This window comes from Pelophylax lessonae (assembly GCF_965119305.1).
Source record: "Pelophylax lessonae genome assembly, chromosome: 1".
In the NCBI taxonomy this organism is placed as follows: domain Eukaryota; kingdom Metazoa; phylum Chordata; class Amphibia; order Anura; family Ranidae; genus Pelophylax; species Pelophylax lessonae.
This window is the reverse complement of record NC_138768.1, coordinates 482,735,970-482,760,369: the sequence shown is the minus strand read 5'-3', so window position 1 is coordinate 482,760,369 and position 24,400 is coordinate 482,735,970. Positions and strand designations below refer to the sequence as shown.

Here is a 24,400-nt window from a genome sequence, read left to right as displayed (position 1 = left end):
GGTGTGACCCCTTAGACCTTTCTTTTGATAGAATACCTCTCATTTTCAAATTTAAAAAATGGTAAAATAAATCAGCAACTCTGAAATGTATTGGTCCTATGTTTCTTTACTTTTTTTTAGAGAAGCAGACAAGCAGGCAAAGAGATAGGCCCCTCCCTTACTACAGCTCACAGGGTTGAGAGGTGATTGGCTGTCAGTGTTACTAAGCAGAGAGAGTGTTTATGATTTCAGTTTTGGCACTTATTAGTGTATCCTATATTATAACTGGGTCAGAATTGACCCTAACACCATAAACGTCTTAATTTTCACCACAGTATTTTATAATTTAGTGAAAAGGATTCTTTTTGTATTACATTGTTTAAATAGAGGTTCCTGACAAAGTAAAAAAATCTTGATGCAATAAACAAATTTATGTGATATTTATAGGCATTCAAAACCTGAAAACGGGTCGGTTCTGATCCTAACACAATAGGAGGGTTAAACACAGCATATTTAACCAGTGTTTTATGGTCCCACACACAGATAAGATTACCTTGGTATAGTGTCAGCTAGACTTTATCTAAAGAAAGTCAACAGGCTATCTATTTATTTAACAGCATGTCTGTGTAAACCTTTTAAACATCTCATGAATAGACACTTTTTGTTAAAGGAGATTTAACCTTTCAGTAACCTTAACAAAAATGGATGTTACTGCTTAATATTTCTATATAAAACAAAATATGACATTTCCATTTTTCTTTTATTTAATCTCCCCCACTAATTCTGACAATGTTACCAAATACAAAGGTATTCTAATGAATTCAGTGAAGAGTCATTGCTGCTGACTGACAAGGACAGCATAAATGGAAAACTGGCTAGACAGAATTTTAAACTAACTAATGGGCAAGCTTTGCCAGATTTTGTATTGAATGTCAGTTTAATATTCTTATTTTCATATTATATTATATCTGTTAAGGTTTCAGGATATCTTTTTTTCTTGCACAGATCTTGTTTTGTACATTGAATACGCACAAAGTGGACATGCAGAAGCTTCTTGGTGGTCAGATTGGTCTGGAAGACTTTATCTTTGCACATATTAGAGGAGAGACAAAAGAGGTGGAAATCACCAAGACAGAAGATGCTCTGGGTCTTACAATCACAGATAATGGAGCTGGATATGCTTTTATAAAGGTGACTTTAAAATAAGCATAATAATATTTTTACTACATTTCAAGAAGGGAATAAAATAATAAGATGCCACATGCTTTTGAAATGAAAAAAAGTTCTGAAACTATACCTTAACATAAAAAAAAATACTTTATTCTCCCCCTACCAAATTTTACAAGACCAACAACGCTAAATTCCCCCTATATCCTCTCAGAAAAAAGAACCAGAAAACAATAATCAGACTACTTGTTCAATATACAGTAGCATAAAACTCAGTAAACATTTTTTCCCTTGAGAACTCCTATAAAGCAAAGTTGCATTAGTATCAACCAACTAGGATATCAAAATATGCCCCTTTTACTACCCCAGTTGCTTCAGGGTTTGCAAAAGACTAAGAACCATGTTCCACATTTAGTAAATGTGCCATAAAATCCCAATGGCTCTGCTAAGAGATTACCATCCTCCATTTTAATGTGCAGAAAACACAGGGGAAGCAGTATTATTTTAGGATATTTAATCTAAATTTTTTTTTTTTTTTTTCCAAAAAGTTTATTGAAGGAACATGGTACAACAATATTAAAACATTACAGTGTGAGCATTGTAGTAAGTACAGTAGACATCGTTCATGGAAGTACAGGTAATAACACTTGATACATGTCGAAAAATAATAATAATAACGTTGCAGATTACAACTTCCAGAGTAAGATAGAGTAAAGAGGGAGGGGTAGAGGGGAACGAAGTTACTCCTTTGTGTCCAGCACAAAGGGGGGAAGAGGGGGAAGGGAGAGGTTGGTGGAAAACAGTGCAAAATCTGACATTCCTAGAGTTGGATATTTCAAGTAATAAGACAAGGATAAGGGTAAACAGTCAGTTTATGTTAGTACAGTAACCATTTGGCAGAAGATTAATCAATGCAGAGATACATCAGTCAATTTTTGAAAATCAGGAGAATTACGAAAAGAGATCCAATCTTTCCAGATATTCGAATAGCGGGTAGGATTATCATGAGCGGTGGCAATCAATTCCTCCATTTTCGGAAATCCGCTCGATTTGGAGCAACCAATTTTGCAAAGAGGGTATTTTAGAGGTACCCCAAAATCTGGGGATACACATCTTTGCTGCATTAATCATTATCATAGGTAATGATCTAAAGTATTTAGGTGGCGGAGTAGCAAAATGATGCAGAAGGAAATGAGCGGGTAGTAAATCTATTGTTTGCTTCGTAATTTTTTCAATGTGTTGACGGACCACGTTCCAGAATGGTTTGATGGACGGACACTCCCACCAAATGTGAATCATATCTGCAGAATGTGTTTTACATCGCCAGCATAAATCGGGCACCTTGCTATCAAATTTATTTAATAGATGGGGGGTGCGGTACCACTTTGTGAGAATTTTGTAATTGTTTTCCTGTATGGACACATTAATTGAGCCTCTGAGGACGTTTCTGTATATTTTTTCCCAATGGTGTTCTTGGATTTCTATGTTTAATGTTTTATTCCAATCATCACTCAGTTTGCCAAGGTGTGCAGGACACGTGTCCCACAAAAGAGCGTGAATTTTGAAGAGTAGGTGCTGTTGCGGAGAAGCTGCAGTGCACAACTTTTCAAACTTCGTGATGATTGATGGGAGGGGTTTTGATTTGTTGATAATAGGGGTGATGAAGTGATGTAATTGGGCATATTCCCAGAATGATAAGGAGTTATTGTGGAGTTTTTCTTTTAGCTCAAGGTGTGATAACAATTTCCCGTTGTGTAACAGATGGAATATCCTTAAGCCCATTTCACAAGGAGTTTTGAGAAGAGAATGACGTGTTTGGCCTGGAGGAAATAGAGGGTTATGTAGAATCGGGGTCAAGGGGCCAAGTTGTCTAGTTAGAGATTGGTCAGAGTTGGAGGAATGGAAGCAGCGTAGGGTAGGGCCGATGAGAGGGTGCCGTTTTAATGAGTTTGTTAAATCGGGGGATGGGATCCACGGTAGACTCTGTATCGGAAGGTCGGAAAAGGAGTTCTCCAATGCTACCCAGTCTTTTTTATGTATTTGTGTGTGCCAGTCGACAACACGTAGGAGGTGCGATGCTCTGTAGTAAAGAAGGAAATCAGGGATTCCCATACCTCCCTTTGTTTTGGGTCTGGTTAGAGTGGTATATTTTATGCGTGGGGATTTATGTTGCCAAATGAATGATCTAGTTGCTTTCTTGATGAATAAGAAGAAACTAGCGGGGAGTTGGATGGCAATGGTTTGAAACAAGTAAAGTATGCAAGGTAAAATATTTATTTTTACTATGGCAGCCCTGCTAAACCACGAGAAATGCGCTTGATGCCACTTTTTGAGATCTTGAAGAATTGTTTGTAATTTGACTAAGTGATTCATTTTATATAGGTCTTGTAGTTTGTGTGGGATTTCTATTCCTAAATAGGTGATGGAATTTGGTTTCCATGTGAAGGGAAATTACTTTTTGCACTGGTTAACTTGTGAGTCAGAAAGAGAAATATTAAGAGCTTCACATTTCGATTTGTTAATCTTGAAGTTAGCAATATACTGGAAGATTTGAAGTTCTTTTTGTAAATTTGGGAGGGAGATAGCCGGATTGGAGAGAAATACTAGAATATCATCAGCGTATGCCGCTAATTTGAAGTGCTGTGAAGAGGTTTTGATGCCCGATATGTCAGGGTTTTTCCTTATAGAATTTAGAAGTGGTTCTAGTGTGAGGATGAATAAAAGGGGAGAAAGGGGGAAACCCTGGCGAGTTCCATTGCCGATTGTAAAGGATTTGGAAAGTGAACCATTAATCCGGACCCTATCAGAAGGGCGGGAGTACAGGAACAACACAAGGCCAATCAGTCTGGGTCCCATGCCTATGGATTCGAGGATTGCTCCTAAATAATCCCATGCTAGCCTGTCAAAGGCTTTTTCAGCATCAAGAGAGAGCATGAAGCCTTTCTGTTTTTTCGATGAGATAAGATGGTGTATGTTCAAGGCTTTAATTGTGTTGTCCCTGGCCTCCCGCCCCAGAACAAAGCCCACCTGGTCCTTGTCAATTAAAGAAGGTATAAAGTCAATTATTCTGTTGGCCAACATTTTAGCAAAAATATTCAGGTCAACATTAAGTAAGGATATTGGGCTACACTACCACTCTTCCCCCGGACTTTAGCCCGACTGACTTACACTCCCTCCTGGACCCAGTGGCCCTGGGCTGGCTCTGGGACCTGGAGAGAGATTGGCTGGTGCGTCTGGTCACAACTGACGAGGTTTTGGCCATAATTTCGACCATACCAGGCGGCAAGGCCCCAGGCCCGGACGGTCTGCCTATAGAATTTTACAAGACACACTCGGGACTTCTGGCCCCGCTGCTGGCCGCGACCTTTACCAGATGCCTCGAGGAAGGATCCTTGCCCTCCTCGATGGCGGAAGCCCATGTCATCCTTATTTACAAGCCCCCTAAGGACCCCAAGCTCTGCGCCTCTTACAGGCCTATCGCGCTACTCAACAATGACCTGAAAATTCTGACCAAGTTGCTAGCTACTCGACTCCAGCCCTTACTTCCCTCGGTAGTGGATCAGGACCAAACAGGCTTTATGGCTCATAGGTCAACAGACGTTAACCTTCGCAGACTGTACACCAACTTACAAGCACAGCATCTTAACGTAGGGACTAGAGTGGTTGCCTCACTTGACATAGAAAAGGCATTTGATTCGGTGGAGTGGCCTTTCCTGTGGGAGACTCTCCGGAGAATGGGGTTCCCCCTAATCTTTATCCGTTGATTACAAACCATTTACAGTGCACCAGTGGCTGCTATTCGTTTGGGTGGACAGTTGTCCTCTAGGTTCAACCTTTCCAGGGGCACGAGACAGGGCTGCCCTCTCTCTCCGGCCTTGTTTGCCATTGCCATGGAGCCAGTGGCGGAGGCCCTCCGCATTTCCCCGCATGTCAGGGGCCTGCGGATTGCCAGGTTGGAGGAGAGGGTGGCCCTGTATGCGGACGACCTCCTACTGTTCCTGAATGATGCTGACTCTTCCCTACGGGGGGCGCTGCATGTTCTGGACACCTTCTTCAAGGTGACCGGGTTGAGGGTCAACTGGTCTAAGTCGCAGCTGTTGGCGATTGACCAGGGGGCCAGACACTCGGCACCGCCGGATGTTCTGTTGCAATGGGTAGAGGACATGGTGTACCTGGGAGTGCGGGTGTCTCGGGATGTCGACGCCTTTATTTCACTTAACCTGGACCCGGTGGTCACCGCAGTTAGGGCGAGATTGAAGGCATGGGAGAACCTACCCCTTTCCCTTTTAGGTCGTATTAATCTAGTGAAGATGAAGGTATTGCCTAAATTTACGTACCTCTTTCGCCACTCCCCGCAGTGGATACCTAAGTCCTTTTTCACAGCACTGAATAGGCTATTTTCCTCTTTCTTGTGGGGGTCGCGACCGCCTAGGTATTAATTTTCCACCCTTATGCGCCACCTTTCCCAGGGGGGGCTGGCATTTCCGGATTGCCACAAATACTTCCTAGCATCTCAACTAGTCACGGCCGTTTGGTGGCTGAATCCTGATCTGTACAACTCAGCGGTTGTGGTGGAGGCAGCGGTGCTCGGATCTGTGGAGGCACTCACTCACATGCTGTTTAGGGGCCCCGAGGCCCCGCACGGGCTCACTACCTCCATGTCCACGGTACTGCGAGCCTGGAAACTCGGGTTGCAGCTCGAGGGTTATCCGAGCACGGCGGTCTCCCCCAATGCGCCTCTGTGGCACAATCCTGATTTGCCGCATCTCTACACCCTTCCTGACCCGGTGGTGTGGACTAAATTCAACATAAAGAAACTCTCGGATGTGTCGCCTGATCTCACCTTCCCTCCACTGTCCCACTTTGTCTATATGTTTAATGTCCCGCAATCCCTAGTGTTCAGATACCTGCAGTTCTCTCATGCCTTCAAAGCCCAGTTCCCGCCCAATAGTGCTCAGCTGGTGCAACCGGACCTGGAACGGGTTCTGCGACACGACTGCTCGGAGCGAGCGGTGTCGGTTCTGTATGCGCACCTTCTCCGAGTCCGCTCTCCAGAGCTCTCTGGCCTCCATGATCGCTGGGCCCGGGACGTTTCGGACTTGGACTCGGAGGATTGGATCAATGTGTGGGAGGTCCCCTTTAAGATGCTGGTCTCTCTTAGGGACAGACTCATCCAATTTAAAATAGTCCATAGAGCCTATCTCACCCCATACCGTCTCCACAAGATGCATGCATCTCATTCCCCGGAGTGCTGGCGGTGCGCCCAGACTCTGGGGGACTTCACATATTCTGGACCTGCCCCCATGTCTCTGACTTTTGGTCCGGGGTGCTTCAACTGATTGAAAAGGTTTCTCAGGTTAAACTTGACCCGAGCCCCAGGATCTGCATATTGGGTTTGCTTGACGACCTGGTGCCCCGGGTGGCTGATCGGACGTTGCTGGGTCTTCTGCTTTATTATGCCAGGAAATCCATTGTTTTGCATTGGTCGACGACGATCTCCACCCACGGTACTACAATGGAAGATACTAGTGAACTCGGTACTTCCTCTTTACAAAGACACGTATACGCATAGAGGCTGCCCGAAGAAGCATGACAGGGTGTGGAAGATGTGGCTCTCCGATCCCTCCACGGCTGCGAGCAGCTGATGCGGGCCTCGCCCCTCGCCCTAGGGCGTCCGGGGACGCTCGCATCGGTCTAATTTGAGGTGTCACCCCCCTGTGCCTCTGCAGCATATCTTGTCTCTGGATGGCCCCCTGAGCAGATGACGGGTTTCATGGGATGGAAGTGTTTGCCCTTTATGTTGTATTTGCTGCTAATGTTTCCCATTTGGACCCCTGCGTGGGTACCGTGCCTTAATGTCTGTAATGCCTAGTAGTTCGGGTCAGTGTGGACCCTGGCACCGTGGTTCGTTTTTTGTTGTTCTTTCTGTTGAAAACTCAATAAAAAAGATTAAAAAAAAAAAAAAAGTAAGGATATTGGGTGATAATTTTGTACTAGTGTGGGATCTTTCCCCGGTTTCGGTATCACCGAAATGTGTGCCTCCAGTAGACTCGCATGATTCGAATCACGATTATTTAAATTGTTAAATGTTCGTAAGAATGGCTCAGTCAGAATGGTAGAGAACAATCTGTAGTATGCTAATAAGAAACCATCAGGTCCTGGACTTTTCCCGGGTTTCATTTGTTGTAATGCAGTGAGGAATTCTTCTTTCGTAAGTGGGCCGTCTATTCTGTCTGATTGTTGTTTTGATAAGGGTTTGAGACCATTATTTCTGATATATTCTTCAATAATTTTGGATCTAGAGCTGGATTTGGGGAACGGGTTCTGCTCAGGGGGGAGATTGCATAATTTTTCGTACTATGTAGTGAATTCATGAGCAATGTCCGAATTTGACTGTTTTTTTTTTTTTTTCGGTTGGATCAATAATGTGATGGATAGTATTTTGACTTTTTTGAGTAGCAAGGGCTCTGGCCAGAAACCTCCCACTCTTATTACTGAACTCGTAAAATAATTTTTTGGAAAGCACATATCGTTTCTTAATTTTTTTACCGATTATATCCCGAATTTCACCTCTTATTTCCTCCAACTCTGTTAAATGTGTATGGGCAAGGGATGATTTGTGAGTGAGCTCCAATTTTTTTGGCTCGTGTGTATAAGTCAGCAATGGTTTTTTGGGATAATCGTTTTCTGGTAGCAGCCATCTTGAGCAAGGAGCCCCTGATCACGCATTTATGCGCTTCCAATAGAGAGGTAAGTCCTATTTCTGGGGTGTTATTTAGCATGAAATAATCTTTAAGTTCTTGTTCTAGCTGTTTCGCATTCTGAGGGTTCATAATCAATGACGAATCTAACCGCCAGATTTTTTCATGTGTGCCCTCGTGTGGGATACTTAGAGATAAAGAGATTGCATTGTGATCAGATAAGCACATTGGCTCAATTGTGGCCGATTCCAGAAGTGGGATATCTTTTTTTGATATGAATAGATAATCTATTCTTGAGTAGCGGTTGTGTGGTGTTGAGAAAAAGGTGTAATCTCTCGTGCCTGGGTGCAGGAGGCGCCATGTGTCATGTAATGATAGGTCTTGTAATTGGATTTGTATTTGTTTTAATGCCTTAAAGGGCATAGAAGAATGACCAGTTGAGGTGTCCTCCAAGGGATAAGTGCGACGTTAAAGTCTCCACCACAAATGGCACAACCCTCTTGAAATGCTGCTAGTGTTGAGGCAATGTGTCTGAAAAAAGTGACTTGGGCAGAGTTTGGACTATAAATGTTAATAAATGTGAAAGGTGTGTTCCATAATTTTCCCTTGAGGGCCACAAACCTTCCATCTTCATCAGTTAGAGAATCTGATATGTCAAAGGAAATGCGCTTTGAGATAAGGATTAAGGTACCTTTTGTTTTTGCCAGACTGTTGGAAGAGTGGATCATCACTGGATATTCTTTGGTCTTCCATATTGGAACGTGGTCCGTCTTGAAGTGAGTTTCCTGTATGAAGGCAATATCTGCTTTGAGAGAGAGAGTAAATACAATATTAGTTTGGATCTCTTTTCAGGTAGGTTTAGACCTTTGGCATTTAATGAGACAATCTTTAACGGTTTGGAATCATAAACTTGTACGTTTTGTTGCATGGTGAGAATATGTCCCTCAATAGTAGTATTGATGAGAATGATTTCTTTGGGGACACTAAAATATCCGTATGTGCTGTTATCCAAGATATATCTATTATCTAACTAGGGTAATAAGTGGGAGAGGAGGGGAGGGAGAGAAAAAAGGGGGAGGATAGGTAGGTTAGGCGTAACCAACTACAGTGAGGAACCTGCCGCCACTGTTCTAGGAGTAAGTTGTTGGTAAGTGTCAGTACAAGAATTGTACTGTGTGGGTTTGTGGCAAGTATCTGCGGTCAAAATGTAAAAAACTAGTTCTAAACAGTAGAACAAAAATAGTAAAGTATGACTAGAGTCATTGAAAAGCGCCAACCGACAATCCCTTACTAAAGCACTAAAGTTAATTAGGAACCTCATGCAATAACTCTATGCGTGAATAGTTAGATGAAGTGCAATTAAACGTAATTAACCAGGCCGGTGTATATTAAAAGTGACTGGAAGGCGTTTCTTATATCTAAATTTATGAGAGAGAAACCATTTAAGAAGAATATCAACTTTTCTCTGAACCGAAGAACCAGAGGAACCACATATAAAAGAGTAATCAATCAGAAACTTATGTGGAAGTGTTATTTAACAAGAAAATCTGTAACAGAGCCTGCTATCACACACTACTCTCTCTACTGTTACCTTTCTCCACATCCTCTCCCTGAAGGAATAGAGCGCCATCTAGCGGCTTAACAGAGGAAAGCTAACATATTTCCATAAGAAGTAATCTAACCAAAGTTTTAAAACAAGAGTGGCTCAATGCTGGCAGTTGTCCTCTTCATTCTGGTGTGGTGGAAAGGCTTCCGTCATAAATTTATCACCATTCAAGACAGCACTGATATGGTATGTCTCGCCCGTCTGAGATGGGAATTGTGGAGAAGAGGGGCAAAAATACCGAGCAATAGGATGTGATGTAGTGAGTTCTACAAATTGTCTTTTCTTGAGATGAATATGGTAAGGACTATCGTGTGGATCTTATGATAGGGCAACTTTATTAGGAGATTACAGCAGGAGTAAAGCACAGTCTTATAACGTTAGACGTTATATCTCAATCTCTGCGGGGTTTCCTGTGAGCGGGGGAGGTAGGTGCACTACCTTGTCCCGATGGAAGTCCCTCACGTGAGGTAGAGGGGTGGTAAGGAGATAAGTTACGTCGTCTTGGACTCATAAAGTTGCTTGATTGATGTATATCCATTTCTTCGACTTGGTGTGAACGAGATGATCTATCAATGTGAGACCAGCCCGGGATTTCCATTGGCGGCAGGCCCAGGGTGTCACAAAATGCTGCTGTGTCTTCCGGGTATCTAAGCGAAGCAAAACGGCCCCTGGAGCCGGCAAAGAGACTGAATGGGAACTTCCATTTATACGGGATCTCTCTCTCCCTCAACACTGATAGCAAAGGGCAAAGTTCTTTCCGTTTCTGCAATGTTATTTGAGAAAGATCCTGGAAGAGCTTTACCTCAGCACCTTGAAACAAAATTCTTCACCTGATCCTTGCATTGTGTAAAATTTCTTCTTTCAGTTTAAAGTTTACAAGGCATCCAATTATGTCTCTGGGGGGATCATTCTCTCTGCCTTTCGGCCTCAAAGCTCTGTGTAATCTCTCGATTTCAATTGGGGTATCCAGGGGTCACCCCAAAAGATCATTAAAAATTGCTAGAGCGGATTGAGTATGTTGTGGCTGCTAGATAGATTCTGGCAGGCCAGTTATGCATACAGTATATTATGCCTGCGGCCCCTGTTCTCTAGGTCCTCCACGTGTCTCTGTAACTCTCTCAATTGAGTATTGTGAGACGATAGTTCTCTCTGGGCATCCAATATTTCAGTATCATGCCTATCGGTCAGATCTTCAACCTCCTCCAACCTGGATGACATGCTGTGCATCTCTTTTTTAAGATCCTCTATTGCCGCTGACAGGGTTTTTCTTTATATCATCCGCTACTTCTTTTAAGTCCTTTAGGGACACCGACGGGGCAGATGGTAGTTGAAGAGGGGTGTCCGACCTTAGTGGGCCAGATGCTACTTGATAAGCCTGTTCACCTGTTTCTTTTGTGGATGACGCAGCCTGTGATGAAATGGAGGCCTGTGGGATAGTGTCATTTAGCCCCTTCCTGAACATCTCAGGTACTTGTGGTGAAGTGTGAGCCCCTGGGTCCCTCGGGGATCGGGAGCGGGATGAGGAGGGGGTCCTGTCAGATTTGCCCATGGTTTTAGCTTGACACAGCACTGTTGTGAATCTGTCAATGCAGCTGCAATTGGCACAGGTTGTTCTAATGAGAAGGGGGTCGGATGGCTGTGCAGGGGTGTTACATCTTCATGTGTGCGGCTGGGTAAGGCAGTATGGGAGAATAAAAGACAGCAGCAGACTTACCGGTGTCCGGATCGCGGCCGGATGCCGCTATTCAGGCAAGACCGCGGCTTTTGGGCCTACCTAGGCCTCGATCTGGATTTTTCTCCCGGAGCTCTGTTTTAACAAATAATAGGTGGAAAGGGTCCCCCATGGCTTCAGGAAGCCGATCCTGGTGTGCATGGTCCGTTTATCCGCAGGATAGAGGAGGATTGAGACGGATTTCTTTTTCATTCGACGGAGCTCCTCTCTCTTCCGTCCGCCTCGTTCCGCTGCCGGCCACGCCCCCCCCCCAAAATTTCTTAACTAATTAACCTCCCTGGCGGTATTCCCGAGTGTGGCTTGGGGGTTAACTTTCAGTACCAAAAGCAAAAAACCCTGAGCCACACTCGGGATTACCCCAGAATGTTACTCACCTTCCCTGCGATCCCCCGCCGCCCTCCCCGTTCTCCTCACAGTCTCTCCCCACTCTGTGCTCGGCAGATGCCGACACTTGTCTTCCGGTTCCCTTCCCTGTGAGCATTGCAACGCAGGGGGGTGGAACCGGCGGAAAATTCGAAAATGCAAATACACTAAATGACATAATACAAAGCTGTGATCCTAACGGATTACACTGTATCATGCCATTTCACCACAGGATTGCACCTAGTGACTTTTCCAGTGCCATGCCTGTGTTTTTCCTGTGCTTTGTGCCTGAAAATAGAGAATGACCATGGCATCCAAAAAACGTTCTTTTTGCGCAAAAGCACTTTTAAACGAACCGGAAAACATTGACAGCGAAACTGAGTTACTTGAAGAACTGAGCGATAGCGATTCCTGGGAAAATTCGTCATAAGGTACGGAGAGTGACGTCAGCGACTATTCTGATGTCTCTTTCTGGCACATAGCTTGTGGAGTTTGGGAAGTATATTGAATGATTCTTCAGAATTTCCAACGGAGCTATGTGCCAGAAAGAGACATCAGAATCATCGCTGTCGACACTTTCCGTACCTGATGACGAATTTTCCCACGACTCCCTATCACTTAGTTTTTCAAGTAACTCCAAATCGCTGTCGCTGTTTTCCAGTTCGTCTAAAAGCGCTTTTGCGCAAAAAGAACGCTTTTTGGACACCATGGTCATTTTCTATTTTCCAGGCACAAAGAACTGGAAAAGCACAGGTAGGGCACTGGAAAAGCCACCAGGTGAAATCCTGTGCTGAAATGGCATGATACAGTGTAATCCGATCGCAGGGAAGGGAACCGAAAGACAGGTGCTGGCATCGGCCGAGCACACAGCGGGAGGGCAGGAGTTCGCAGGGGAAGGTGAGTTTTAAAATATAAAACAACAGATTTCCATGCAAAACAATGTACAGCTTTTAGCACAGAAATCCTGACATAATCAGACCGCCAGGGAGGTTAATAGGCTTAATCATTTAGATATTTTAATGCAACAAACAAAATGATTGTCAACACATGTGCAGTGCTTACTCCTGTAGAAGCCATTGGAATTTTGCCCAGGTTCTTCCTTATTGGATTATTCTAAAACTATAGTTTTTATTATTATAAAAAGTGGTAAGTATTATACTCACAAATTAGCTATTGCATTAAAGCCAGGCACCTAGTACAGCAATGTTCAGTCCACAGTACATCAAAACATGTGGCAGGAAGTAAAGATCCATTAGGTTAACGCGTTTTAAGGACTAGCCTCTTCTTTAGAGCCAAAAAGACTGCTACTTACATCCCTCTTATATAGCAAAATGACACGGCAAGTTCTCCAATGTGAGCGGGATAAGCTCTTTCATACAACAAAGATATATAGTGTACATACAAAAAGCATATACATTTAATAATTGCATAAAACCTTAAAATTATGATTATAAAAACCTGTACAATATGCAGTGTATTTCTAGGACCGCATGGATTGGGCCAGCCCTAATGGACACTGTAAATGATATTTGTACATATCAAAGGGACAGATTCATTTCCAAGCATGTGTGGTGTGGCATGTCTATGTACCTGCACTTGTATTTGTGCTTAGTGCATTTTATTTTTTGAACAAGTATCAAAGCAATGTCCAGCTTATGTTGCCTCAATCCTCTTTTCATCAGTGAGCTTTTATACTCTGAATCAGTTAAATGTATTTAAAAAGACCAGTCCTTGCCTTAATCAAGGTCACTGTCTCTGTTTCTACCATTGGAACGCACGCCAGCACCACCGCTCCAGAAATGCAAGAGGGGTCTGGCTGTGAAGTGGAGCTCAATGTTTGAGATGTATTGAACTTTATTGTAACAAACAGTGAATGGCTGTAGCTGTAGCTCCACTGTCCACAGGAAACGTGTCCTCCACTCCACCTTTATTTTTTGTTAAATGATCTTTAGAGCACTTTCACTCTGAGGTGCATTTCAAGCGCTTTGGCACAAAAAAAGCACCTGAAGAGCTAATGAAAACCTATTCCCATTAAAATCAATTAATGCTTTCACACTGTAGCGGTGTGCTGGTGGGGCGGTGACAAAAAATTCTGCAAGCAGCATAATCGTGCCCCTCTCCATTGAAATGAATGAAAAGTGCCTCAATAGTGCCTGAAAGCGCTTCAAAAGCCCCTCAAAATGGATTCTTGAAGCAGTTTTCGAGTCACGTGTCCTTAAAAAAAGTGCACCGCTAACGCCGCAAAAATGTTTTTATGGGCAGTTTTGAAGTGCCTCAGTGTGAAAGGGCTCTTAATGTAACAAATAGGTGTAGCACCCTACAGGTAGGTGCTAGGTAAATGCATAGTGGGCCTTGCCTGCCTAACAGCGGGGCCACATTGTTTTTTTGGTTAGGGTGACATGGCTTCCAGGTGTGCCTGCTGAGAGGGGAGTCTCCCCACTGGCTCTGTGAGAGGCTTCTCATAGGGCATTGGAGGAAACCCAATCAGGGATACATTCAGGCTTGTAACTACCGCAGAAGGCAGATTCTGCTGCAAAGGATTCCGGAGTGGGTATAAGTCAGAGGGGAGTGCGTGACTCAGCGTCTTTGGCGGGAGCAGAGTCCCAGGAGGGAGAGAACGACTATCTCTCCTCCTGTTGAGGAAGTGGATGTCTCGGGGTGCTGTCTGAGAATCCAGAGGATGCTGAGTTGAGCTGCGGGGATCCGGTGTGCCGAGAACCAGCCGAGGGAAAGAGGGGTCCAGTCCCAGGAAAGCCTACACAGGTCGTGAGTACTGAGGATTGCCCCTGGGGGTCTGTATAGTGTCAGTGGGGACCACTCCAGAGAAGGTTCTAGGATCAAAGTGTCAGCTCGTTGTAAAGGGGGTGCCTAGGTAGAGGACCCTGAAGTGACAGAGGGGGTACCTGGTCAGGGGACCCTAAAGAGTCAAAGGGGGCGCCTGCAGTTTGGGGCCCTGAAAAGTCAGTGCACAGTGTGTAGTGCATCAGTTAAGTGTTGCAGCCATACAGGACTTCACAACAAGCTACCTTAACCACTTTACCACCGGAGGATTTTGCTGTCTTACGTCCAGGCCACTTTTTGCGATTCGGCACTGTGCGAATTTTAACTGACAATTGCGCGGTCGTGCGACGCCGTACCCAAACAAAATTTACGTCCCTATTTTCCCACAAACAGAGATTTCTTTTGGTGGTATTTGATCACCTGTGCGATTTTTACTTTTTGCGTTATAAACAAAAAAGAGCGTACATTTTGAAAAAATAACAATATTTTTCACATTTTTTTATAAGAAATTCCCCCCCAAAAAAATGTAAAAATTAAATTTTTTTAAATTTTTGGCCAATTTGTTTTCTGCTACATATGTTTGGTAAAAAAAATCACAATAAGCGTATTTTGATTGGTTTGCGCAAAAGCTATTGCGTTTACTAACTAAGAAAAAGATTTCTGTCATTTTTGGTGTTTTTTTTTTAACGAGTAATGGCGGCGATCTGCGATTTTTTTTTGCGGGACTGCGACATTGCAGCGGACAGATCGGACCCTTGACTGACATTTTTGGGGGTACCAGTGACATTTCTACAGTAATCAGTGCTATAAATATGCACTGTTATTGTAAAAATGACACTGGCAGGGAAGGGGTTCATTTTATTGGAGAGGGAGGGGTTAATGTATGCCTGGTGCTTACTAATGTGTGTGGGGGGAGGTGACTGAGTGACACAGGGACAGATCGCATGTTCAGCTATGCTTTGTTTACACAAGCGGGCGGATCTCCAGACTCGATTCCCCGACGATCGGGGAAGAGCGGCGGTGATCACCGCTGCTCCTCCCCTGGCCCGACTCCCGCTGTGACTGAAAACAGCGGGAGCGAGCCTCCGGCGGCGCGCGAGTGCCGCCCACAAGGGGAGGAGTCCAGCGACGGAGGTCTACGTCGCTGGACGGAATCGAACCACTTTGCCGCAGTACAGTCCCAGTGACTGGTCGGCAAGTGGTTAAGCCAGTGCAAGGCAGGAGGGAGTAGTCAGTGACTTTTGAGTGTGAGTATTGTTAGAAGTTCAGTACTCTACCATCCTGGATCTTTTGGACTTAAGTCGGAGTTCCAGCACAGCTTTCAGAGATGCAGTGTGTTCCAAGTGCCAGTAAGCGTTGGCTAGCGTCGGCTGGCGTCAAGACCGCGCTAAAGGGCATTTTTGCTATAAAGTCCCAGAATTGTATATAGTCGAGCCAAAAGAGTATTCCACTCATTCCCTTCTCCCATCCCCTAAAAATACAATAAAACAACCAAACAAAGATGCCGGAGTTGTCCATGTCTCAGTTCTCACATCCAGGGTCGCAGCTCACATGGGCTGGAGAGGTAACCGGTAACAATGGCAGACCCACATCAGGCCCAATGCCTGGAAAACCTGCTACATAGGGATGAGCTTCAAGTTGAAGCTGTTGTACATTGACAAGGAGAGGCAGACGCTCACAGGCCATGAAAAGAGGGCAAGCAGCCCCTGTGTCCACAGTGAAAAGTGGTGGTCACAGACATGGTTCATTCGCTGCAGGCGGGGCACACCCATCCTTTTTTGCCGGTGCTGGCCGTGTTATTCAGCCACAACATGTAGAAGAGTTGGTGGAGTGGAGAAATAAGCCGTCCTCATCCTCCTCGTCCTCTGACACCCAGGCTCATACTAGTTTGCCTTCCACTGCAGCTGCCAAAGTGGCCTGTTCCACAGGCTCCTTCTCCACAGCTACTCCTTCTGTCACCCCACCATCATGCACGGAGGAGTCCCCTGAACTATTCGATCATAGTGTCAGTGACATGCTGCTGGAGGATGCGCAGAAATTTAAATGCTGTGATGTTGGTTCCCAGATTTATGAAGGGAATAACGTGAGCCTAGAGAGAGGGGCTGACAATGATGGACAAGAAACTAGTAGTCATGTTGCCACAGCGGCACCATACTGCCAAGTTTGCTCCATTAACGAGAAGAGAGGGGATAATGAGGTCACTGACTATACTTGGGTACCTGGACAGGATAGAGGAGGAAAGTGAGGGGGGGGAGGCACAACTCCAACGAGGCAGGATGGGCTCCAGGGGCCGCCGTAGGAATAGCCAACCTGTTAGGAATGCTCCCTGTGCACACTGAAGTGCTGTCATGAATCTGCCACTTAAGGGTTAACCTAGTGCAGACTAATTGCTGTAATTGACAACAGGCAGCCTTATTTAAACACCTCAGCAGCACTGTGTCTTTGCTGTCTTGTCTGCAGCTTTACCTGTACTTCCTGATCCTGAACTTCCTGTTTCCTGTTGACTTCCTCCCGGCTTGTCCACTATTTCGTCTGCTTGCTGCCCGCCCTGACCTTGGCTCGTTCCCGTGACCACTCTCCTGCCTTATCTGTCGGCTTATCTGCTTCCGGTTCTGGACTTGTTCACCTCCTGGTGGGGCAACCCTGAGGACCGCGACCTGGTGTTCAGCACGCAGCTAAATCCATCCTCACCATCAGAGGCTCTGGTGAAGACCTGCTGTCACTTAGACTCTGCACCTCGGGCTAGCCTGTATCTACCACCAGTGTGACCCATCCGTGTTCCTGTTTTACCGGACCCCATGAGGCTACCTCTGCACGTCAGGCTCAGCCACCAGCACCATTACAGTACAAGACAGCCATGTCGGGGCCTGCAAGAGGGGCCTCTTCTCTGGACGAGATTTGCCAGCACTTGGCGGCATTGTCGCAAAGAGTCAAGTCGCTCCAGGACGGCTACGTGCACTTGGAGGAACAGTTGCGCTCTGTGACTAACCCTGGGAACCCTCCTGTTTCTTCGGTACCCCCAACTTCCACGACACCAACCGGTTCTGTCTCAGGGCCCACAGTGGTGATGCTACCACCTGAACCCAAGGTTCCTACAGCAGAGAGATTTTCAGGAGATCGGGGCAAATTTAGGGTGTTCCGTAACGCATGCAAACTTTTTCTCACTGCAGCCCCGGACTTTCTCCTTGGAAGCCACCAAGGTTGGATTTGTCATCTCCCTACTCTTGGATGAACCCCAGTCTTGGGCACACCGACTTCTTGAAGAGCGCAGCCCACACCTAGACTCCTTGTCTTCTTTTTTTGGTGCCATGGCTCAATTATACGATGATCCACAGCCTACTTCCACAGCGGAAGCTGCTCTTCATGCACTCCAGCAAGGCCGCAGAGCAGTAGGGGAGTATGTCACGGATTTTAGATGGTGGAGCACTGATACCCAGTGGAACGACGCAGCTCTACGTCACCATTTCCGCTCAGGCCTATCTGAGGGTCTGAAGGATGAGCTAGCCCAAGTTGGCGTTCCAGACTCTCTAGAGGCATTGATCTCGCTGGCTATCCAGATAGATCGCTGGCTTCATGAGCGCCGTGCGGAAAGGTCTGCCCAGCACCCCCGCCCGGTCTAGATGATGCCGCGGTTCGCAACTCCGGCTCATGTCACCTCCACCAGGCCCATTCCGGCCAACCCGGCTCCTGCTAACTTCACACCAGATGTCCCAGAACCCATGCAGCTTGGAGTTATGCGGTCTACCCTAACCGCTGAAGAGCGGCACCACCAGCAAAAGAACAACCTGTGCCTATACTGTGGTGAAGCCGGCCATTACGTACGTTCTTGCCCAGCAAAGTTACGTAAGTTTCTCTCCATCTCTCCTTCAAGTTATCCAGCATCCGCGGCCAGTGCTACTCACTTAGCTCTCCCTGTTTCATTTCAGCTCCCGGGAGGAACTTACCAGTCACTGCAATTATTGATTCTGGAGCGTGCTGCTGTTTCATTGATCTCACGTTCGCCATCCAACAACACATCCCTCTTCAAACCAACACTCAAGGACTTTCCATTTTTCTTGCAGATGGGTCTCATATTAAGTCTGGACCTGTGACTCAGGAGACCCCCTCCACTTCCTATGGTCACTTCTTCAGGTCACAAAGAGCTACTCAGCCTGGATGCTATTGCTACCCCTTTATTTCCGGTCATCCTGGGATTTCCGTGGCTGCAGGCCCACAACCCGCAAATTGATTGGATGACAGGAACTATCAAGTTTCAGTCTGATTACTGCTTAAACTCCTGTTTACCGGTCTCTCTCAGCCCTGCCAGTACCCTGCTCTGTTTGGACTCTGACACAGATCTGCTTTCTGCTGTGCCTAAGCCTTATCATGGCTACCTGGACGTTTTTAGTAAACGGGGGGCGAGACCCTTCCTCCTCATCGCACATACGACTGTCCGATCGAGTTACTTCCTGGGGCAGAGATTCCATTTGGTCGGATCTTCCCTTTGTCAGAACGGGAATTGGAGGCTCTGAAAGAATACGTGGATGAAAATCTAAAGAAGGGGTTCATTCGTCCATCAACATCCCCAGCAGGGGCAGGAATCTTCTTTGTGGAGAAAAAGGACTACAGTACTCTCTCCGCCCCTGTGTGGACTACTGGGAACTAAATAAGATCACGGTCAAGAACCGTTACCCTCTTCCCCTGGTACCAGAACTTTTCCAAAGACTGAGATCAGCCTCCATTTTCACTAAGTTAGACTTACGTGGGGCATATAATTTGGTCCATATTCGTGAAGGGGATGAATGGAAAACAGCGTTTCGCACCAGGTTTGGGCATTTTGAATATCTGGTGATGCCCTTTGGCTTGTGCAACGCCCCAGCAACCTTTCAACATTTTGTAAATTATATTTTCAGAGACTGGTTAGATATCCTTGTTATTGTCTACCTGGACAATATCTTGATTTTCTCTTCATCCCTGGATTAACATCGGGGACATGTCAAAAATGTCCTCGGCCGACTCCGCCAACACGGATTATATGCCAAGCCTGAGAAGTGCGAATTTGAACGTCAGAGTATTCAGTTCCAAGGTCTCATAATTTCCACTGAAGGAATGAAGATGGATCCCCAGAAGGTCTCAGCCATCTTGGACTGGCCACCCCCGTCAGACAAGAAGGGAGTCCAGAGCTTCGTAGGTTTTGGCAACTTTTACAGGAGGTTTATTAAGGGATTCTCTTACATCATTTCCCCTGTACACAGCTCACGAAGCAGAATACCCGGTTCAATTGGTCTCCTGAAGCCCAGATTGCCTTTCTAACCTTGAAAAGGCTCTTTACAACTGCTGCCATTCTGAGTCACCCGAATCCTGCCCTTCCTTACCTTCTCAAAGTAGATGCATCAGAAGTGGCCGTGGGGGCAGTTATTTTGCAAAGGCAGGGTACTAAAGATCTCATACATCCTATAGCCTTCTTCTCTCGTAAACTTTCCCTAGCAGAAAGGAACTATGACGTTGGCAATCAAGAACTTCTGGCCATTAAGGCTGCCCTTGAGGAGTGGAGGTACTTGTTGGAAGGGGCAACGCATCCTATCCTCATATTCACAAATCACAAGAATCTTGAGTATTTAAGAGCTGCTAAACGGCCACGTCAGGCACGTTGGGCATTGTTTTTCTCGAGATTCTCCTTCCATATTTCCTACCGGCCGGGATCTAAAATTGTCAAGCCAGATGCACTCTCCCGCATGTTTGATGATCCAAAGGAAGTGCCAGTACCCGATACCATTCTTTCTGCAGGTAATTTCTTGTTATTACAGACCAACCTGATGGCCCAAATAAAGCAAGCTTCTGCAAAGAATCTCTGTCTCCCTGAGGTGTCCCTGGTACCCAGAGATGGGTTATTATGGTTTGAAGACAAGATCTTTGTCCCTGAAGAGGTCCGAGTTTTAGGGTTATGCCACGACCACCCTCTGGTGGGCCATTTTGGTACTCCTAAGACCCTGGATCTATTACAACGAACATTTTGGTGGCCAGATCTGGAACAGAGTTGCAGGGAGTACATGAAGTCTTGTACCGTCTGTACCCGGAGCAAGTCTGTAAGAAACAAGGAGTGGGGCCTGCTCAGGCCACTACCAGTCCCTGACAGGCCTTAGAAGATGGTCGCCATGGACTTCATAGTGGAGCTTCCCCCCTCAGAAGGCTGTTCCGCCATTTTTGTGGTCGTTGACCGTCTATCTAAGATGGCCCATTTCTTGCTATTCAGGAATAAGTCCACAGCCAAGGAGACCACATAAGTTTTTATTAAAGAGATCATTAGGCTTCATGGGGTTCCTGCAAATGTTGTTTCAGATAGAGGGGTCCAGTTTACCTCCCGCTTCTGGAAAGCTTTGTGCGACGCGTTGAAGATTGAGCTGTCCTTGTCTTCCGCCTACCATCCTCAGACTAATGGACAAACCGAAAGGACAAACCAGACGTTGGAACAGTATATCCGTTGTTTCACCACATTTGTCCAGGGTGACTGGGTGGCCCTACTACCATTGGCAGAGTTTGCATACAACAATGCTAAACATTCTGCTACGGGGCAATCTCGGTTCTTTGCAAACTATGGTTTCCAACCGTCCTTCTTACCGGATGTTCCCGCTGAACCCACAGTTCCAGCAGTACAGGATATCATTCGTTTCCTCAGCCTCAATTGTAAACTGCTGCAGGATGCTATAATCAGTGTTGGTCATCTTACTTTAAAAAAGTAATTAGTTACAGTTACAAATTACTTTTCCCAAAAAGTAATTGAGTTACTGACTCAGTTACCACATTGAAAAAGTAATTAGTTACTCAGCAAAGTAACTGTGACTTTTTTTTACTATTCTATAATGCAATTACGTTCTATGAGATCTTTAATAGTTGTGGCGGTGTGGCACACTGTGGGGGTCTAAGTCCTGAGTCCTCCTGACTGTGAGTAACTGTATTTTGTTTTGTTTTTTGGTACCTGCTGCCTGGAGTGGCTGGCTGTTGGTGGTGTGGCACACGAGTGGTGGCAGTGTGGCACACTGGTGGTGGCAGTGTGGCACACTGGTGGTGGTGGCGGTGTGGCACACTGGTGGTGGTTGTGCCGGTGTGGAACACTGGTGGTGGCGGCGGTGTGGCACACTGGTGGTGTGGCACGCTGCTGGTGGTGGTGTGGTGGGTGGTGGCTGGTGGGTGTCTGAGACCTGACTCCTGACTGTGACTGACTGTGAGTTTTTTTTTTTTTTTTGGTACCTGCTGTGCTGGGCTTGCTGGTGGTGGTGTGGCCTCTGGCCTGGTAGGCACACTGTTGTCCGGGTCCCTCTGGCTCCGTCCTCCTGCAGGCCTCAGGCCTGCCTGTCTGTGCCTCTCTCCTCTTCTGGGCTGGCTGTGTGCGTTGCACCATTGGTGGACTGGTGGTGGTGGACTTCCTGCTGCCCAGTGCCCTGTGGTGGTGGGGGGAGTCTCCTGGACTATATTGTTTTGTAAGTAACTGCCACTGGTTGTTTTATATATATTTTGCCAGTCTGGCAAAAGTAAGGTCCCCCTTAGATCCCCCTTCAGTGCAGGCCAGGGCAGGTCTCCTGTAGATCCCCTTTAGTGCAGGCCAGGGCAGATCCCCCATAGATCCCCTTTTAGTGCAGGCCAGGGCAGGTCCCCCATAGATCCCCTTTTAGTGCAGGCCAGGGCAGGTCCCCCATAGATCCCCCTTTAGTGCAGGCCAGGGCAGGTCCCCCATAGATCCCCCTTTAGTGCAGGCCAGGGCAGGTCCCCCATTGGTCCCCCTTTAGTGCAGGCCAGGGCAGGTCCCCCCATAAATCCCCACTTTAGCGCAGGCAGGTCCCCCATAGATCCCCCTTTAGTGCAGGCCAGGGCAGGTCTCCCGTAGATCCCCCTTTAGATCAGGCAGGTCCCCATAGATCCCACTGTAATGCAGGTAGGTCCCCCATAGATCCCCCTTTAGAGCAGGCCTGACCAGGGTGAGGGTCCCCCATATTTATCCCCCATAGATCCCCCTTTAGTGCAGGCAGGTTCCCCCATAGGACTCCCTTGCCTTCTCTAAAGGGGGATGTATAAATATGGGGGACCCTCACCCTGGCCTGCTCTAAAGGGGGATCGGTGGGGAACCTGGGATGGCTGACCTGTCTGCTCTAAAGGGGGATTTTTAAACATGGGAGACCCTCACCCTGGCCTAGGCCTGCTCTAAAGGGGGATCTAGGGGGGACCTGGGATGGCTGACCTGCCTGCCATTGCCTGCTCTAAAGGGGTATTTATAAATATGGGGGACCCTCACCCTGGCCTAGGCCTGCTCTAAAGGGGGATCTAGGGGGGACCTGGGATGGCTGACCTGCCTGCCATTGCCTGCTCTAAAGGGGTATTTATAAATATGGGGGACCCTCACCCTGGCCTAGGCCTGCTCTAAAGGGGGATCTAGGGGGGACCTGGGATGGCTGACCTGCCTGCCATTGCCTGCTCTAAAGGGGTATTTATAAATATGGGGGACCCTCACCCTGGCCTAGGCCTGCTCTAAAGGGGGATCTAGGGGGCTCTAAAGGGGTATTTATAAATATGGGGGACCCTCACCCTGGCCTAGGCCTGCTCTAAAGGGGGATCTAGGGGGGGCCCCTTTAGAGCAGGCCTAGGCCAGGGTGAGGGTCTCCCATATTTATAAATACCCCTTTAGAGCAGGCAACCCCCTAGATCCCCAATTAGAGCAGGCTTAGGACAGGGTGAGGGTCCCCCATATTTGTAAATACCCCTTTAGATCAGGCAATATCAGACAGGTCAGCCATCCCAGGTCCCCCCTAGATCCCCCTTACAGCAGGTCAGGGTGACATTCCCCCTTAAAGCAGGGCAAGCAGGGTTCCCAGACCTCCAGTCCAGTGAGTCCACCACAACCTTACCTACCGTTACAGTCCTCCTGTTCTTCTCCCGCGCTGGACAGTCAGTCACAGAGAGATCACTGCGCAGCCGCGCACGCAGGTCTCTCTCCAGTCTCCACCACCACTCGACTTTGTGGGCGGTGCCACTGCTAAGAGCTAGAGCTGAACAGGAGGCGGGAGCGGACAACCCGAGGGAGGCCTGAGGCTCCGCCCCCGAGCGATCGCATCAAGGAGGATTGATCCGATTTCAGCAGACGGCACTGGGCAGAGTGAGACTAGTTTCGGCGCGGCGGACACTGCAAGGACCGCTCACGGACACCAGTGTCCGTGTGCAGACACCTTGCCGACCCTGGGGGAATACAATTACATCTACTGCCTCTAGTGGCGGTAGATGTAATTGCGGTAACGCAGCCGAAAGTAGCGGCAACGGCGTTACAGGGACAGGACGAGTAATCTGATAGATTACTCGTTACCCTCAAAAGTAACTGCGTTAAGTAACGCCGTTTACTTAAACGCAGTTACTACCAACACTGGCTATAATAAAGGCACAAGCAGCCTCTAAAAAGATTTTTGAGAGGAAGAGGAGAGGGGAACTAATCCTTCAACCAGGTGACCAAGTATGGCTATCTACATGCAACCTCCGCCTAGCCTGTCCCTTAAAGAAATTGGCACCCAAGTTTATTGGACCCTTCCCGGTCAAGAGGAAACTCAACGAGGTCTCATATGAATTACACTTACCTGATTCGCTTAGAATTCATCCAGTGTTTCACGTCTCCTTGTTAAAACCTACAGTCCCTAACTCCGTCCCGGACAGAAGCTCGGAACCACCCGAACCTGTGATTGTCAATGGGGAGGAAGAATATGAGGTGGAGGCTATTTTGGATTGCAGGAGGAGGAGAAATCAATTACAGTTTCTCATCAAGTGGAAAGGTTACGGCCTGGAAGAAAATTCCTGGGAACCGGAACGGAATATCCATGCTAAAGAACTGATCTACGCTTTCTTTCGCAGTCATCCACAAAAGAGAAACCTATTGGGCACCCGGAGGTTGCCCTTAAAGGGTGGGGGCAATGTTAAAACGCTCCCTGTGCACACTGAAGTGCTGTCATGAATCTGCCATTTAAGGGTTAACCTAGTGTAGACTAATTGCAGTAATTGACAACAGGCAGCCTTAGATCAGTTGCTTCCTACTTACGTCCCTCAGTCGCAAGATACTCA

At 46.8% G+C, this 24,400-nt stretch overlaps 1 protein-coding gene across 1 annotated transcript in view; it reads left to right on the top strand.

Annotated features, from left to right (window-relative positions):
- Nucleotides 1-1,005: 1,005 nt before the first annotated feature.
- Nucleotides 1,006-24,400, top strand: part of GIPC3 (GIPC PDZ domain containing family member 3) — a gene marked incomplete at its 3' end in the record, with an annotated part of 896,805 nt that continues 873,410 nt past the window's right edge. The window contains exon 1 of the mRNA XM_082246846.1: nt 1,006-1,170. Coding sequence (XP_082102972.1) covers nt 1,021-1,170 — 150 coding nt within the window. The 5' untranslated portion in view covers nt 1,006-1,020. The remainder of the gene's footprint in view (nt 1,171-24,400) is intronic.